The sequence below is a fragment of the Sinohyriopsis cumingii genome, chromosome 5, assembly GCF_028554795.1.
Source record: "Sinohyriopsis cumingii isolate HCF-2022 chromosome 5, ASM2855479v2, whole genome shotgun sequence".
Taxonomy (NCBI): domain Eukaryota; kingdom Metazoa; phylum Mollusca; class Bivalvia; order Unionida; family Unionidae; genus Sinohyriopsis; species Sinohyriopsis cumingii.
Window position 1 is genome coordinate 29,215,429 of NC_142965.1, and position 19,035 is coordinate 29,234,463.

Consider the following 19,035-nt stretch of genomic DNA (forward strand, 5'->3'; position numbering starts at 1 on the left):
AGGTACAGTAAACATTCTAAATATTGTTTATGGATTAACTAAAGTAATTTTGACAATTTTTTTATATCTTTGCTTCTATTCAGTTGTCTTATGATGAACTTACATGAGATTATTGATATTCTATTCATTTTTCACAGTATCATTTTTATAATCTTTTCATTTAAATGTCTCACATAAGGCTTTATTCAATATGCACTAGGCATAATGATCATGCACATTACAGATTAAAGCAACTGAATTCTACTCATATGATACTGTAATATGCCAGTAACAGACATCAGCTTCTAAAGCTTTGAACACTGTTACACAGTACTGAGAGGATACACTGCAGTCCATTCTATGGACCAAGCCATATGAAACTGTCAGAGAATGGGGCATATGAAAAGAAATATGTGTAAATGGTATAAAATGTACTGTTCTACATACGATATGAACCTATATTTAGAAAAATAAGAAAACGAAGCAAGTCTAAAATAAAAATTGCACTTTTTTATCGTTAGTTTTGGCTGATACCTGATTCCCATTATAAGCAGAGCACTGTTGCAGAAGCTGATTGGCACATCATCATGAACTATTTTACTTAATAAATGTGACTGATGTTTTAAATATGCACCAGAAAAGTTAAAATATGTCAATTTAAATTAAATTTAAATTAGATTTATACAGCTAACCTTAAAAAGCACAAAATATTGTACAGTGGTGCAAGCAGAGTTTAACTGTTACCAATATGGCATTGACCCACCGCCACTGGACAAGGTTTTTCCATTATGTTTGTATAAAAAATAAACATTTTAATGGTACAGTGAACCTGACCATAGTGTCTTACTTGTGCCAGTGGTTACATGTCTCACACAGTTACACGTCACAGTTACATGTCCCACATACTTACATGTCTCACATAGTTACATGTCCCACATACTTACATGTCTCACATAGTTACATGTCCCACATAGTTACATGTCTCATATAGTTACATGTCCCACACAAAAATTGTTCATTCTTATTTACAGTTCATGCAATGAAAACTGTATCTATCTTCATATTTGGTTAATTTCCTACTTTGTGTGACCCAAACCCCCTGTATACTGGTATGTTGTGCAAAATGTATTCAAACCTCCTCCTCCCTTACCATGTTAAGTCTCATGATAGCTGGTGTTCCTCACTAGTTATTTGTAATGGTCAAGATACTCTAGCTGAGGGTTGCATGAGGGCATTTTCGATGGCCCAAGGGCAGCACCAATCAATTTTGCAGGCCACAGGATACGGCTTGACGGACCAGATGCGGCCCATGGGCCATGTGTTTGAGACCCCCTGCTTTATCTAATATACTTCTTCAAAACTATATTTTGAGGATGAAATAGTCACTTTATGATGAAATGGTCACTTTAATGCCTGTGTACTGCATCACATTTTGGGCATCATTATGTAGTGGTTACTTTTGGTACCTGTACACTAAATTTCACTTGGAAATCTGAATATCTAGAATATTTTCACTTCATTTACTTGCTGCATAATCTTTTATGAAATTAAGGTACACTATTTTTGGGGGGTGGAGCTTCACCTGGTATTGGGATCAAGGCAAAGAGTTGCATTATCTCAGATACTCCAGCTTCAACTTCCACAGCAAAATTATTTTGTACTTATGCAATGAGACGTAGTACATGTAGCACTTAAGTCTTCAACATTCATATCAACACTAGTGTTCACAGATGAAGAACTTACATAAAATGAAGTTTTCTATTACAGTACATGCTTTTACATTGTTTTTTCACACTGAAAAGTATTGCATTTTTGTTATAAAGCAAGATTTGTGCCAGAACCATTGGTGTTCTGAGTGTGTTATTATCTTTCCTAACAATTGGATAAATACCTACAACATTTAAAGCTGGCACGTAGCATTTGCCAGTCTTTTGTAGGTGTGTACACTCGTACAAATTTGAACCAGCAAATATTGCATTTTGTCTCAAAGATCAGTATGAGCTACCAAACTTCATTGCCCATGGATCAAAAGCCATAGGAAGCAGTCTCACAGTGACAGCTGTATGAAATGCCGTTGGTTGGTCAAATTTCATATCTAAAATCTGTCAGCTTTACATTCTGTTTGTTTTTTAAAATTAATTTATAGATTTATTTTAAATTTGAGACTTTTATGTTAATTTCTATAACAATTAAATTTTTCACTTTTTCCGTTTCAACCCAATTTTGACACAGAATTCATTAGTCATATTTTTCCTGGGCACTTTGAAAACTTGTAGTTAAGGGACATGTTGCCAAGTTAAGTTTTTGGGATCTTGAAAGTGTCTGGTTCCAAAACAACACATTACTGAACACCAACACTATACAATTTCTAACAGATGTAAAACTCATAATCTGACATGAAAATTAAATCTGATATGCTGAAAATATATGGAAAATGTGAAATGTGTATGAGTTTTAAAAAGAACTGGCACCAAATTAGTCTGAAAAGTGTTACGTGTTTAGGCTGGAATAAACAGTGACACAGAAAGAGTGAAAACAACAAGCTTTTAAAAATTTAACAAATAATTTATTTTCCTGGAAAATTCTGTAAAAGATGAAAAAAAGAGAAGAACTTATGGTTTCAAGAATCAAATCCAAAAATAATCTAAGAATAATCCACGAATTAAATTGCAAAAGTCATAGTAATAAATGTTCTAATAATTTCAAATTCAAATCCTGATGTAAAATTCAAGATGGATGATGATGATGTATGCTGTAGTCAGTACTGTGCTTATCTACAGTTCCTTGTAGAAATACAAATAATGGCACTCCGGTGTTGGAAATCCAAATTAAATTTGTAAGCAATTTCTTTCCAAAATTTCTGTGTTAGCACTCCTCAAAATGTTTCCAGAGAATAAAGAATTAATCCTTTTGAAATTCAAATGATCTGAAGAAAATTTTAGCAAAAGATCTGGCTACAACATATACTTGACATCAGTGTGAAAAGCCCAAAAACTGAGAAATCTCTCTCAAAACAAAGATTATATTGTATCATAAGATGCAGTTTCGAAATTCCCCCAAGTTGCAAAATCAGAAGGGGGGTCACATGATCATGTTTATATCACATACACAGAATATGGCCTTGATTAGACCAGCGATTTTATTCCCAGAATAAAAAGAAAACAAGTGTTTACTTCTTAACCCACACAGTCCCATCATGACCTTGACAACAACCAATCATTTTAAAATAAAATAGAACTTTGTTTACTAATTCTGAATCCAGGTCAGAATTTAGATCAACACCTGTTGTTTATAAACTAACAGTCAAGGTCAAACAATTTTCTGAAAAAGTATCACCTCTAGTGAATAAATTTACATTACAATAGCATGTAAGAAAAATAAAAATACAAACTGACAAACAAACAATTAAATTAAAATATATATATATATGTGTATATATATATATATATATATATATATATATATATATATATATATATATATATATATATATATATATATATATATATATATATATATATTAAATCAGATATATGTAACACCTTCCCCCATAAAAAAGAAAGATTTATATGATAAAGCTTTCTTTTTACCATAGACTAATACATAAGTTTTAAGAAAAACAGAAGTACTTTTATGAATTATAAACAGTGTACATGAAATAATACATTTCTATTCACAAGAAATTCAGAGATAGCCTCGACCGTAACATCTATAGGTTTAACATGTCCATGTCCCACAATATGTCCTAGAAAAGATACACTAGAACAGCAGAACTCACTTTTAGATTAATTAATTGTCAAACATGCATCTGTGAGTCTGTCAAAGAATTTCCAAATTGTTACTAAATGTTCTTTCCAGGTGTCGTTGTAGATGATGACATCATCGATGTAATCATCACAATTGTCTAGACCAGAGGTAATCATATTCATGAGGCACTGAAATGTACTCGGCGACCCTTTCATCCCAAACGGCATTACTTTATATTGGTAAAGTCCATCTGGAGTCACAAATGCCGAAACTTCCTTTGCTCTTTCTGTTAGCGGAATCTGCCAAAATCCCTTCAGAAGGTCAAATTTGGTGACATACTTGGCATTCCCAATCTTATCAATACAGTCATCGATTCTTGGTAATGGGAATTAATCTATTTTTGTCACACTATTCACCTTCCCATAATCAGTATACATACGGAAAGTTTTATCTGGTTTTGGAACAAGCATGCATGGTGAACTCCAATCACTTTTACTGGGCTCTATAAAATCATTCTCCAGCAAATACTGAATTTCCTTTTTCATGTATTCCTGTTTGAGAGGGTTCGTCCTTTACAGGTGTTGTTTGACAGGTTTGGAATTTACAATTTCAACGTCATGGAAAATTTTGTTTGTCCTTGTAGGAACATCTGGAAATAAGTGTTCATATTCAAATAATAACTGTTTAAGTTCATTTCTTTCATGCTCTTGCAAATGTGAAAGTTTCTGGTCCAGACCATTCCTAATTTCTGACTTCTGAAGATTTGTCACTCCAATGTCAGTAGAATCTGACGATATTCCTTCACTTAAATCTTCACTGAGTGGGACAGGTACAACTAAATTAATTGCATGTTTAACCTGGCTATCTCTTTCAATATACTGGTAGCCCTATAATTTATTTAAATCCCAGGAGCACTAATATTATTTAAATCATTCATTTTCTTCTTAAATTTGTAAGGGCCATAATATCTAAACCGAAGAAAAATTTGAAGAATGAGCAAGAGAGACAGAACTCCATTTTCACAAAACTCAAAAGTTCTCTCTGCTATAGTTCTGTCAAGCCATAATTTCACTTCTGACTTGAATTACTGAATACCAGTTTCAAGCATACTAGGCTGGAAAGTTCCAGACCTAAAATTTGACCCTTGACCCAATTGGAAAGAGTTGGGAAGGCCAAATTAAGCAAAAGACTTTATCAAAGCTTTTACTATTATTTTAGATTTTATAATCCTCAAGCGAATTGCCTCTGGAAACCTTGTTGACGCACACATAATGGTCAACAGGTATTGGTTACCTGACTTGGTCTTAGGTAAGGGACTAACACAATCTACCATAATTCTCCTGAATGGTTTGTCAAAGGCAGGAATAGGTTGTAGATGAGCCTTTGGAATTTTCTAATATGGTTTTTTTACCATTTGACAGGTATGACAAGATCTACAGTGTTTACCAACATCACTTTTGAGTTTTGGTCAAAAAAAGTGAGTTAAGATCTTGTGATAAGTTTTATTGATCCCTAAATGACCAACCATTGGAGTTTCATGGGCCAGACTAAGTATTTCCTGTCTGTAAGGTTTTGGAACTACAATCTGATAGTTCACTGAGCATTCGTCATCAGCAGGTATTTCGGGAGGTCTCCATTTTCTCATAAGAATTCCATTTTAATGAAATAACAGACAGGAACTTCCGTACCTTCAGTTTCACTAATGGCCTTCTGAAACAAACAGGAGATCTCAGGATCTTTTTCCTGTTCGACGACAAGTGATTGTCATTTATCACCCTGATTAGAATAAAGAGAATGAGTCGTTAAAAGAGGATCATTGTGATCAATACCTTCTGATTGATCCAAACAAGGAGTGAAAGTGACCTCATCAAAGGCCTGACCAATACATGTGTCCGCTAAAGGAATACTGCCCTTATCAACATCATTCTCAAGAGCTTTCTTTGCCATAGCCCTGGTAACTGCACAAGCTGTAAATACATCAGGGAATTCTTTTTCAATTGGATCGACTTTCTGATCTAAGCAAGGCTTGTCAGTTACAAGAGGATTAACCACAACCTTGTCTCCAGCTAGGTCATTGCCTAGTAATAAATGAATGCCCTCAACGGGTAAAACAGAGACCATTCCGACTGTCACGGGTCCTGAAACTAAGTCTGATGACAAATATTTACACAATGGAGAGGAACATTAACAAAGCCGCACTCTACTCCCTGAATAAGAACACTCTCATTAGAAGAAGACTTCTCAGAAAAAGGCAAAATACCCGACAATAAAAGACTCTGCGAAGCTCCTGTGTCCCTTAAAATTTTAATTGGGATAGGATTGTCCGAATCATCCAAGAACGGTATAGAACCCTTCGATATGAATGGTTCATAATTCTCCATAATCAAATCAGACCCAACCAATGTATTGCTTTCAGTACATGACCGTGACCTTGACCTCTTAGAAATAAAAGCATTTGGAATAGGTCTGTTTTGATTCTGGTGCCTATTTTTCAGTTTGTAGCAATCAGAAATAGCGTGTCCTTTTATCTTGCAATAGGTACACGTAGGAAGAGACAAGGATCTTGAATCAAGCTTCTCCGAAGTTTGATTTTTAGAAGTTGTTCCAGTTTGAGTTTTAGAAGGGCTTGTATTATTAGGACAGAAATTTTTAGTACAAGTAACAAGATTGAAAATTCCTCTAAATTGTACTAAGAGTAAGTTTTTATTAAATTGTATTAGAAGTAAATTGATAAATTATATTGGAAGCAATTTTCTACTAAAATATATAGAGATTGAATCCATTTATTTGTGTTACAATTATATACTACTATTCAACAATGATTACGCTATTATGATCAAGTACGAACCGTCTTATACAAAACATTATTTGAATCTCAGACTCAGCACAAAAAGGAGTACATTCATTAGGTTACGTAAATAGTGAACTAGACAGATTCCAAAGATTCCTATGGATGGCAAATGTGCTGATCTTGCAGAAGTACTTACGTAATAATGTACATAGACCTATATAATAATCTGTAAAAGACTACGAAGCCTCACTTTGAGATTCTGGCCTTCGCAAGGAGCTAGGAGCGCGCCATATTTGGCGTTGTCTTAAGAAACGGGTATAAAAAGCCCCAGCCACGGGCTGACATCAGTTTTGCTGGCCAGAAGCTCAAACAGGCTTTGTCTTTGCAGGTAAGATAACCGTCTATGTACAATTTTTCATAGTATAAGACTTTTTAGTGTTATAAGAATTTTTAGTGTTAAGATGCTAACCTAACATCAGTATGTTTAAACATTAGATTATTTTAATATTTCTTTGATATTCTTTAATATAATGTAACGGAAAGTTTAATTGTTTGAATAACTTATATTTACTTATAACTATATTATTGATTATAGTAAAAGCAACGTTCGTTACCAACTTCATACTCAGTAATAGTTAATTTAGAAATAAAATACTCTTGAATAATAGAGTTTATTATATTGACTTTTTAGAATAAATTCAGTAAAATATATTTCAATTACGGTATTAGTCTGAAATATTGAATTTTAGATTCTTTTGCTATCGTGAATTTATTCGATATTTAATTATCTGTATTACATTCTTATGGGCAGATATTATACAAGTATGATGTTGGTAAGTGAAAGAATATCGTAGTTTTATATGTATTTCTTATATCCGAAAATTGAGCTTGTTGTAGTTTGATATTGAAATGTAAGTTTATATGTTGAGTATTTCAATAAAGTTTTGCTGGCCAGAAGCTCAAACAGGCTTTGTCTTTGCAGCTCGATCCCGAGTACCTTCAATTCCCCAAGAATGTAGTCACGTCTTAACCATCGAGTGACACTTACATCAAATGACTTGAACTTCCTTTCTTCTCTCTCTCTCTCTCTGAATTGAGAACGGATTGACTTAGAGTTTACGAAGCAAAACACTTCGTAAAAGTATTAGTCTGAAATACTTTTGTGCCAGAAGACTGTTGAGTAGAAGTCTTATTTACAAAAGAAACTTTATGAGTTAAAGAATACTCATCAGCAACACAAGCAGCATTTTCCAAAGTTTAAATCTGATGCTCGTCAAGATAAGACTTAATGTCACTATGGACACAGTTTTTGAAATCTTCAAGTAATACAAGTTGTTTGAGACTTTCATAAACTCGCTCAACTTTCTTGGCTAAGCACCATCTATCAAATAATTGCTCTTTTTCTCTAGCAAATTCGACATGAGTTTGTCCAGCTTCTTTTCTATAGTTTCTGAATTTTTGCCGATAAGCTTCAGGGACTAACTCATGACCCATTAGGATGTATTCTTTAACCACATCATAGTCACCACTTTGGTGAACTGACAGTGAATTATAAATATCACTAGCCTTACCAGTGAGTACGCTTTGTAATAACTGAGTCCAATGCTCCCTTGGCTATTTCAAATTTTCATCAACTTTTTCAAAACGAATACAATATTTGTCTACTTCTCTATCTCTGAAAGGGGGCACTAACCTAATGTTCTTTGCAAGATCAAAACTTAAATTTAAATTTGAAGTATGAATGTGTTTTTCACTTGCCAGTTCCATTTATTTCATTTTACATTGATATTCCCTCTCTTTCTTCCTTATCTAATTGCATTTGTTTTTCTTGTAACTGCATTTGCTTTCTTGTCACTGCATTTGTCTTTCTTTCTCTTTTTCTTCTGCTTGCAAATGCATTTGTTTTTCTTTCTCTTTCCTGTCTCTCTCTCTCTCCTCTTTTTCATATTGTAACTGCAATTGTTTTTCTTGCATTTCTTTTTCCTTTTCTTCTGCTTGTAATTTCATTTGTTCGTTTTCTTTCTCTAATTTCAGTTGTTCTTTCTCTTTCCCCAAGTGGAAGTGCACAGCCTGAATAAGTGGGTAATGTGGTCACAACCCATGTTTTCAAAACCCAGAAACTGAACCCTTGACCTCAGTAACTTTCAATCTGCTGTTGTGACGTAAATATGCTGGACAAGTGCAGTCAGTTCTTGGTTTGTTTAATGGTCCATGACGTCACTGCCACCCCTAATGTAATTGCAACAATGTTCTGAGGTCAGTTTGGAGAAATATAGGTATATAATACATTAACAAGTTAATGGTGGTCCGACACCATATCCTAACATGTATATTTATATGTATAGTCCATTTGATGTCAACCTGCATTGCATGTAGACATTTTAAAACGTCTTACGTAACATTATTCTTTGAGCGATTAAATTCACAAGATTTCTATCTGGGCAATTTGGCAATAACTTTGTGTGTTTAAATTCACGAGATCTGTATCTGGACAATTTGGCAATAACTTGTTGTGATTAAATTCACAGGATCTGTCAGACCCAGCCCTGGGGCAAGACGAACTAGGCAACCGCCTTAGACCCCGCGCTTTCAGGCAGTGCAGGAATGGAATCCAACCCGGAACCTTAATAGACTCAAGGGGTGGTAGTACAATCCGAAATTCCAAGCAAGGTTGATAGAAATCAGGCCCACTGTCAGCCCGGGCAAAGGGAAGAGAGTACATCAACTGAGCTTTAGATTGGGATAAGCAGACTTGATGAACAAAACAGAGAGTAACCCTGACTAAATTTATATTATCTGCATTATTGTTTTCATACAAGGAAACTACAACACTGGTGGGATGGACAGGGGAAACCCACACCAAAACATATTTTTAGAAAAACAGGGTGTCACTTCTAAGTTCTAACCAGCAAGACATGCTGGGATGGAGCTAAGGAGTGTCAACAATTGGGATCTGTGTCTGTGCAATTTGGTAATAACTTTGTGTGATTAAATTCATGGGATCTGTATCTGGGTAAGTTGGCAACAACTTTAAATAGCGAAGCCTTAGGCATGTAATAAATAACACTGAGACGTCCATTTTTCACTACAGTAGGAATTTTAGGTCACTGCCTCTTTCCATGGTCAGCTTTTAAGTACACATTCAAAATCAAAATCCATACCTGTCAAGTCTCACGCACACGCACGTTTTACAGAAACCATGCTCATACGCACATCGTGATTCTTATTAAAATTCAATATTGTATTTTTAATCTAATGATTTTATAGTTTCCTCTCTCAGCTAAATGTCCACGTTTGTGCTGCAGGCCCCCCCCCCCCATATCATATTCATCTTCCAATTAAGTGCATAACTTCTGACACATAAGAACCCTTGACAGTTCCACAAAATCCCGCACCTGCTCAACAATTATAAAATAGTCCTGCCTTAATATTATTATTTACCTGCTTAAACGACTCACTGACACCTAATTTCTTTTTAGCAATTTTCTTTCTTTCAGTATAAACTAATAAATGAAATAAGTTTGGCGACGTCCTTAAGCTTCTTAGGAAGTTAATGTTTATGTGTCTTTTTTTTTTTCTAGCCTTATTCCATTACTCCAACAAAAACAATATAGTAATATTAACCATTTCAACTCTTAAAGTCCAATTTCAGTGATCAAGCTTGTCGTCCCGTACCCTCCAGCTGGCTTGCGTATTCAAACAGCGCCGTATAAAATGTACCGTGATTAATACAACCATAGATTGTTCATGGTAAATCTCAGCCAACATGCCTATTTATCAGTTGTCCGTAAGCTTTTTTCACGCAGTTGAGTTCTCTTTTCTTCCAAATCAACAATATCCGCCAAAATGTGAACCAAACAAGGCAACTATCCTGACCCAGACTAAGATTTTACTCCCAACCCAGTAGTTAATGGAAAAAAGACACACACACACACACGGAAATGTACACGGACAAATACCCGTCAAAATGTGAACCAAACAAGGCAAATATCTTTACCCAGGCTAAGGTTTTACTCCCAACCCAGTAGTTAATGGAAAAACGACACACACACACACAGATGGAAATGTACATGGGCAATTATATATATATATATATATATATATATATATATATATATATATATATATATATATATATATATATATATCAGTTTTTGTATTTATTTTTGTACCACAAAGTGTTCATGTAATGAAACGAAACCTTGAAAACTTGCGTGTCACTTTCATAACGCACGTGTCCCGTTACATTGTACTTACTTGCTAGGATGATTGAACATGACACTGGATGTTTCCACTCGTCCTCAATCTCAAACGTATATCCCATATGTTGGAAGTTCTTGTCTACATTGAAACAGACGCAACTCTCAAGAACTTGTCAATCCCACTCTGACACAGTAGTCCTGTGATATGAAGAAGAAAATTTTTTTTTCAGCGGTTCTGCTCTGTCAGTTACAACCAACCTGTGCCTCTTTTCTCTTGTTTACTCGAATAAAAAGATAGTTGTAAAGATATATCAGGTCTCATCTCTCGCTCCGTCTCTAGCTCTTTAGGTTGGTCAGGGATCTGAAAAGATCTGTCTGTTTTTGCAGGGTGTTCAGCTGATATGCGATATTGACCCAGTATTTACACGCATCGTAAGCGTTGTCCTTACCTGCTATACAGATCCGTTTATACCAGGCCTACATGCATAAGATAGTGTTTGACAGTTTAATTTATTATTTAGCGGATAGACTTGTGCTTGTGTCGTTGGAGTGTGATTGTATGTAGCGGACGTGTGTTGAATTTTAATTATTCTGAAGTCGAGGGAGTGAATCTTCTCTGGTTTTACAATTGATCGCTGCCGCACGTGGCGTGTGCCGCTGGTGAAATTATTACATTGGCGTAACTGTGACGAAAACTTCTGTACAGTTTAGAAGTATGTATATGGCAATATATCTTTCCTATTTTATCGCCTGCTGTTGATATAACAGAACGGGCAGCGACTCAGGTATAATGTAACAAAAGTGACAAGAGCTGCTCTCTGGCGACGGTATGGGTTTATTCACTTATTTTTTCTCTGGGCCAGTACTTCTCCATGTGTCTATTTTGATGGTAGTTTTGTCTACTTTTTCCATTCAATATACCATCGGAATCGGACAGAAAAAGAGCGAAACAGTAAACAAAGAATTGGACGATGAAGGGAGAATGTCTACGTCTGAATTTATATACCTCGCGCACATAGCATCAAGGATTTCCATTGAGATTATACAGAATCCCAAGGTAGGTAGTTTTGTCATTTAGGCAACACCTGTCCATATTGTCTTTCATTTTCTGTTCGCCTTAACAACCCAAACTCTACATACATACATACATATACATACGTACATACAGACAGACAGACAGACAGACATGCATGCATGCATGCATACGAAGGTATGGATGCCCCCTAAGCCAAACCTTGCACTTAATTGCACGTATTATACATCAGACTTTGTAAATTCACTTACGTATCGAGACAAGACTTGATATGAGTGGATGTCGAGAGTAGACTTGATATGAGTGGATGTCGAGGCTAGACTTGATATGAGTGGATGTCGAGGCTAGACTTGATATGAATGGTTGTCGAGGCTAGACATGATATGAGTGGATGTCGAGGTTAGACTTGATATGAGTGGATGTCGAGACTAGACTTGATATGAGTGGATGTCGAGGCTAGACTTGATATGAGTGGATGTCGAGGATAGACTTGATATGAGTGGATGTCGAGGCTGGAGTTGATATAAGTGGATGTCGAGGCTAGACTTGATATGAGTGGACATTTCGTGGTTCATTAAGTCATGTGGATATTTTAAATTAAGAGTTGTAATTATATATTTAAGATTTGTTGTTAGAGCTTTTAAAATTCACATTTTACGACAGGTGATTGCTTCACAAAAAGATGACCTTAAAGGCAGGTTCACCAAAATGTATCAACATAGTGATTATTCTTATCTTTCGGCATGTATGTATGTTAATGACAATGGTAATCCTTTCACTTGAAAAAAATAAATATATGTAGTCTGTTAGATTACATTTATGTATTATCTTGAAAAAATATATATGTAGTCTGTTGGATTCCATTAATTTATTATCTTGAAAAAGATATATATGTAGTCTGTTGGATTACATTTATATATTATCTTGAGAAAAAAAAATGTAGTCTGTTGGGTTACATTTATTTATTATCTGGATATATATATATATATATATATATATATATATATATATATATATATATATATATATATATATATATATATAGACTGTTGGATTCCATTAATTTATTATCTTTAAAAAAAATTTAGTCTCTTGGATTACATTTATTTATTATCTTGAAAAAAAAATATATGTAGTCTGTTGGATTCAATTTATTTTTTATCTCAATCGGTGTCATTTATTTTTAAGCAATGCTATTTTGAATGTGTCCTCCACAATGAAGTAAGTAGTTTTATTCACTCAGACATCAGTAGGAAAGAGCAACCCTTTAAACAACTTTCGGGGTACTCGGTGTGACTTTATTAGTTTACGTTATCAAACATTACATATGATACGGCTGAATTAATCGAAGGCAGATTTTGCATGGGTAGGATAATGAGAAGCTAAGGGAAGACGAAATTCTTAATAATCCTTACACACGTTGTCGACAGAAAGATTGTATATAGATGGTCAGGTTACCTGGATGTGTTTGAAGTACTACCTTGCCCTTACAGCAGGCATGTGCAGCTGCCTCTAGGGCGCTGGCCAGGTAAACGATGTTTAAAACTACACCCTGTGATGCAAATAAAGTAAAGAAAAAAATAGAAGAAAAAAAAAAACAGGTCACGGCTGCACATTCCTACTCTTCAGCTACATGTTCATTAATGAAATTCCATTTTCCCGTGATTCATTGATTCTGAAAGAATGGCACACTTCATTGCACTCTCATCTTAATTTGATACTTGTTTCTAATCACATAACACAGGGGCAACAAAAGACATATTAAACAATCTGCCCACAAGTTTCTTTTCCCATCGTTCATGACACCCCCACCCCCCGACATAATTTACTAATTTTAACCTTTGGTTGGATGCTGTTTTGATTACTATTTGTTCTATATTATTTTATGTTCATCCACAACGTTTTAAACACAACAGTTACGTAAAAATCATAATCAGCACCAAAAGCAAAGAATGAACAGAAATGTAAGTTACACATTGTAACTACTGCCTGTTTTTTCTTTATTGATGTTATTCTTCTCGAGATTCATTCTTTCCTCAAGTTTTGGACCAACATATAGAAACAAAATCTATTTTCAATGCGAACAGTCGGTGAGAATTACATCCATCAACTACAAGCGAGCTGTTAATGAGATTTCAAGTATTTCGCTTAATTGTTGCATCGCTCCGGTGGCCGAAATGGTTAGAGCATCCGCCTCTGATGAGGGAGGTTGCGGGTTCAAACCACGGACGAGTCATGCCAAAGACTTATGAAAATGGTACTTAAAGCTGCCTCGCTTTGCGCTCAGCGTTAAGAGGTTTGTGTTAGGACTGGAGGCCTGGTGTCAGGATAATGTGACTAGGTGGGACATGATGCTACATGTCTGCGGCATGATGCCCCAGTGCTAGACATCACTATAAACTGCCACACTGCAGACATGGTAGTGATATGACTGCAAAATTGTTAAAGCTACGTTAAATAATACAAATCTTAATTGTTGACTCCAAGCAGTTTAATATTCGTTATCCCGTGGTCATGTAGCTATAATGAACTATTTCTAATTGCGGTCGTGCGACGGGTGTGTGTCTGATCACTTTTCAGTAATAAGTAAAGAAACTCCATTCATTCATAATACATTGTGTAAGGTAAGTGATTAGGAACAGGTTTCTTTTCCCGTTGTAAAACTACATGTAGGTGAACAGACCTTTTTTCATGTTGTAAGCTAAACGCAGGTAATGAGCGTTTAGTTATAATTCATTCTGATTCAAGGCTATTGACAACATTCGTGTAGGGCAAGCATGTTTACTTTACCTGATTTAATAATATACAATATAAAATTTAGAAAATTAAATATTGCACATATATCGATGATGTGGGTGTATATATCGGACTAAATCTAGTGAAAAGCTTCTGTGGTAGGGTTGACCTATTTTTGTTCTCAATATGGAAACCTGAGTTTATTTTCTGTAAAACAAAAGGGGGAGGGGGATATCCCATGCACAAGAACAAATGTAACTTTTTTTTATGAATGATAAAACTGAACATATGTATTGCGGAATGTTGTAAAAAGCTATTGAAAGTTTCACACACACACACACACACACACACACACACACACATGAATGCCTGTGTGGAGCGAGTGTAAATTGTTATAAAACGAGATGATTAGCTGTATTCGTATATAACACTGGGGACTGTTTTAAGAGTGTGTTGCAGCATTTATAGTTGATCAGAAGACACGAATTCAAACGACGAGTAAACTGTAGTAAATTGTAATTCATGGATTGATACTATAACAAAATAACAAACACAATACCATATTTGTCTTAGAGATAATGACTTTACCAGACCAGATTTAAAATAAATTACACGCAAAAAGTGTCGTTGCAGTTGGTTAAAGCTTCGTGTTCGAAGTGTCATAACGAAAGAGCAGCAAAAGGGGTGTGTGGCCGTGTCTCTTAGATTTCTTCTTTAAGAAGAAAATGGCTCCTCGAAAGCCTTTCAAGTTTTATGTATCACTTTGACAAAATGCGAAATATCTTGGCTTCAGACCAGATTAAATGGGATCAGGTGAAATGCATAACAGTCAGGAAACGGAATAATTATTTTTTTCTTGGCACTCTAAAAATATGTACATGCCATTACTCAGGGTATTTACAGAAACCGATATCGTAATAAACTCGTGTCTCTTTACAGCGTTTTGTGTTTTGTCCATGTTGCTTATGCGCCAAACTGCCTGCACGCACAATTAAGTTTAAGCCGTTAAAGTGATGTCTTTTTTATACAGAAGTTCATATCTATTTTATAACTTGTTTAGGGCTGACCTAACATTAAATAACATTCAGTCGAATGGTGTAGGGAACAAAGAAGGATTTAATATGTATTGTATGCATTAAATTTGTTAACACGTTTATCAGACCAATCAGCGGCGCGATTGTTTTGAAAGAATCCCGCAGCGACCCAGGTTAAACTAATAACAAAACGGTATGTAGTTGCAGACACCTGAGTATCGACAGGTTTTGTTTGTAAAATACAGCCGAGCTTTTGAGTCAGATTTGCACCTTTTCTTATCTGATTGAAGAACAAAGGTGTGCGATAGCGGTTTAGACAAACATATTACGGTGCACAATCATCCCAGACCATGTTTGGTTGCAAAAAGGCAAAGCCAATAATAGCATATTATCAGCTTGAACGGTTGTATTCTACACCCAGTTTGAATCTGAAAAAGGTAAAACACCATGAAAAGCAATCAAGAGAAAATGTTTGACTTCAAACTGCATCAGGAGATAACAGGCGGGCTTTGTCCCTGAACCACTGACTTGAATATTTTTATTTTTATTTTTTTATTTATGTAGTCCCGTTAGCTAATTAGTGACACAAGAGCGTGCGTCAAAGGTATGCAACAAACACTGCTTGCTACAGACCTGTAAAACATACAGACACGTTATGTAGATAATTCGGATAAATATATCATTGCTCGTACGGCGAATGCTAGGTCACATGACATTTGAAATCGGCTTATAGTCAGGATGTTACCTCTGTATCAGACGATTCAATGCCATGTATATGAGATTGTTACTGTTTAAACTTTGAACCAATCAAGCATTTTTTCGTAACATACGTGATGTCCGCTAGAAACCATGTCTCCTCTGAAGCGATTCGCCCCCTGTACAGAGTGATAGGCCTTTCTGTTATATCGTCTATAAGATGTTTTTGTACCAAGCATTACACACAAAGTTGATCGGATAATTTTTGAGGCACTGTTCTTTATACTTTACGATGGAAAAACTATTAAAAGTATTCAGCAGGAACAGACAGAAACGCAAATCTTTATGCGAATATTTTTTATTACATATATTCATACGTTGAAAATAAATGTCTAAATGTTTTATCAAGTATTACGACTCTATATCTTAAACTATGTAACAGAACGAAGCTAAACTGACAAATTTAGCAAATTAACAAATAATTTATTATTATAAGTAACAAAGTAAAAATGTGAGAGAAACGTGCGGTTTTATGAATTAAATCCCAAATAATCTTTAATGTTCACGATTATAGACTGTTCTGACTGAATTCCAATATTCTTCAATGTTCTGATGTACCAAGTCTTGAACGTACAGATGTACCAATACTCTTGAATGTCCTGATGTACCACAGTGGTGTAATCCAGAAAGTCTTTAAATGGGTTCACAAGAATTCCAAAATAATGTGTTAGTCCAGAAGTCAATGATCATGTTGCAATTCCAATGAATAATGTTAATAAATAATTCCTCTAACAGGAATTAACAAGTTTGTTTACTAAACACCTCATTATACATATTTCACTTTACCTACGACGGGTGCCCCGAGTGGCCGAGTGGTCTAAAGCGCTGAAAGATTATTTGGGATTTAATTCATAAAACCGCACGTTTCTCTCACATTTTTACTTTGTTACTTATAATAATAAATTATTTGGTAATTTGCTAATTTTGTCAGTTTAGCTTCGTTCTGTTACATAGTTTAAAATATAGAGTCGTAATACTTGATGAAACATTTAGACATTTATTTTCAACGTATGAATATATGTATAAAAAAAAATTGCATAAAGATTGGCGTTTGTCTGTTCGGGTTCAGCCAATGTGGGTATGTAAGAGTAGCTTCTCGTGGGTCGGTGATTCTTTCTGGTGTTTTTCCGGGTTCTTCCTCCACCTTGATGCTGGCCGCCATGTGATGAAAAAAAAAAACACTACAACAACAACAACAACATACGATGCAAATAGTATAATCTAGACAACTAATGGAAAATTCCACTAACTAGTAAACACGGTTAGGCTTTGAACTGAAATATTAGTAAATATCTTGTTTATCACTTACAATCATGACAAAAGTCAGGTATGCAAAAACTATATCCACAATCTTCAAGCGTGGGCAAAAGTCAAGAACAATATAAATCAGATATAAATGAACATTTAACATCTTGAAACATTCCAGGTTTTTCGTATATTCTTGAAGAGTAATTTGTACCAGCTATGGAACTTTGACATAAAGATTTACATAGAAAAAAAATCATCTTCCCACGCCCCGTTTGTCTCTCTCTCTCTCTCTCTTAAAAGTTATGCCATTCTAGAAATAATGTCAGCTGGGCCGTAGTCAGATATTTACCGAATAGCCAAGAGCAATTGTTAAATAATTATGAGACTATAGCTTGCTTTTTATTAAAAGCCATCCTTTCCTAATGTAAATAAAAACAAGACGTTGGAAAGACAAGAAAAAAAAAACAAAAAAAAAAACAACAAACAACAACAAAACAAATCCTGATGATTACTCCCGTTATTGGATGAATCACTAATCAGTACGTGTGTACTGGGGTGAGTGTGCAGGGATATGAGATATATAAGACTACACTTGGTAGCTCTGTTATACCTGAATTTAATATTCACCTACATCACTCCAACGTGTGTGCGCTGGGGGACGAAGGATGCACGCACAGGTGAGATTTGTCCGAGTACTTTAATGTTGGTATTCTATATTTACCAACATCACTCCAGTCGACGCTCTCATGAATGGCAAATTACAAGTTATTACCACCGGATAGATTTGAGTGTTTGACTTCCAATATTTGCTTGCTTTATCAATATTTGTTTTCCCCTCTTTTCCCAAGTTAACCATATCGACAGATCTCGATACGCTTCTACATGCCTGCAAAGTAAACGCACATGTAGTTACATGCTTAATTTTAAAAGATGTGCTTCTATCGCACTCTTAAATAACTTGTGGCCTGGCCCTTGCTGCAGGGTATGACCAGTTGCCGGCATCGATTATAACTACTCACGCTTTCATCTGCAATAATATATTCTATCCTCATATGTTGTCGAACTCTTGTTTGCTATGAGTGCCTGTTCCACAACACGGCTTTCATGGCAGACAGCTTGACAAAGAGTTTCTGTCAGTGAAAATAGGCCAGGTTAAGGCATCTTCGCTAGACAATGTTCTGTTATGATAAGCTATCTACAGATAGGTTAAGATATCGGAACCTTGGCTAGCGAAGATGAGGTTAAGGGCGCTAATTAAAATTCTTAGGAGCACAATAAGATTGAAAATTAAATATCTTTCAATGCTTAAAATTAAATATTTTTCAATGCTTAAAATCTCAAGACCAAACACGTCCAGCAAGATATGACCATCCTTTATGTATACTTCTCTATATAATAATAATAATAATAATAATAATAATAATAATAATAAACACCGAGACAATGCTTTTTTGTTTTAAAGATTCACAAGCTTGAACATTTACCACCCATTTCACACCTGTTGGGAAT

General features: G+C 35.1%; 2 protein-coding genes across 2 annotated transcripts in view; one reads left to right on the forward strand and one right to left on the reverse strand.

Moving 5' to 3' along the window:
• Positions 1–10,161, reverse strand: part of LOC149798861 (uncharacterized) — a 194,550-nt gene extending 184,389 nt beyond the window's left edge. Inside the window, exon 1 of the mRNA XM_089957773.1 lies at positions 10,142–10,161. Coding sequence (XP_089813899.1) covers positions 10,142–10,144 — 3 coding nt within the window. The 5' untranslated portion in view covers positions 10,145–10,161. The remainder of the gene's footprint in view (positions 1–10,141) is intronic.
• Positions 10,162–11,243: 1,082 nt separating this feature from the next.
• The window catches only part of LOC149798862 (uncharacterized), a 274,739-nt gene continuing 266,947 nt past the window's right edge, over positions 11,244–19,035 (forward strand). The window contains exon 1 of the mRNA XM_089957774.1: positions 11,244–11,776. Coding sequence (XP_089813900.1) covers positions 11,549–11,776 — 228 coding nt within the window. The 5' untranslated portion in view covers positions 11,244–11,548. The remainder of the gene's footprint in view (positions 11,777–19,035) is intronic.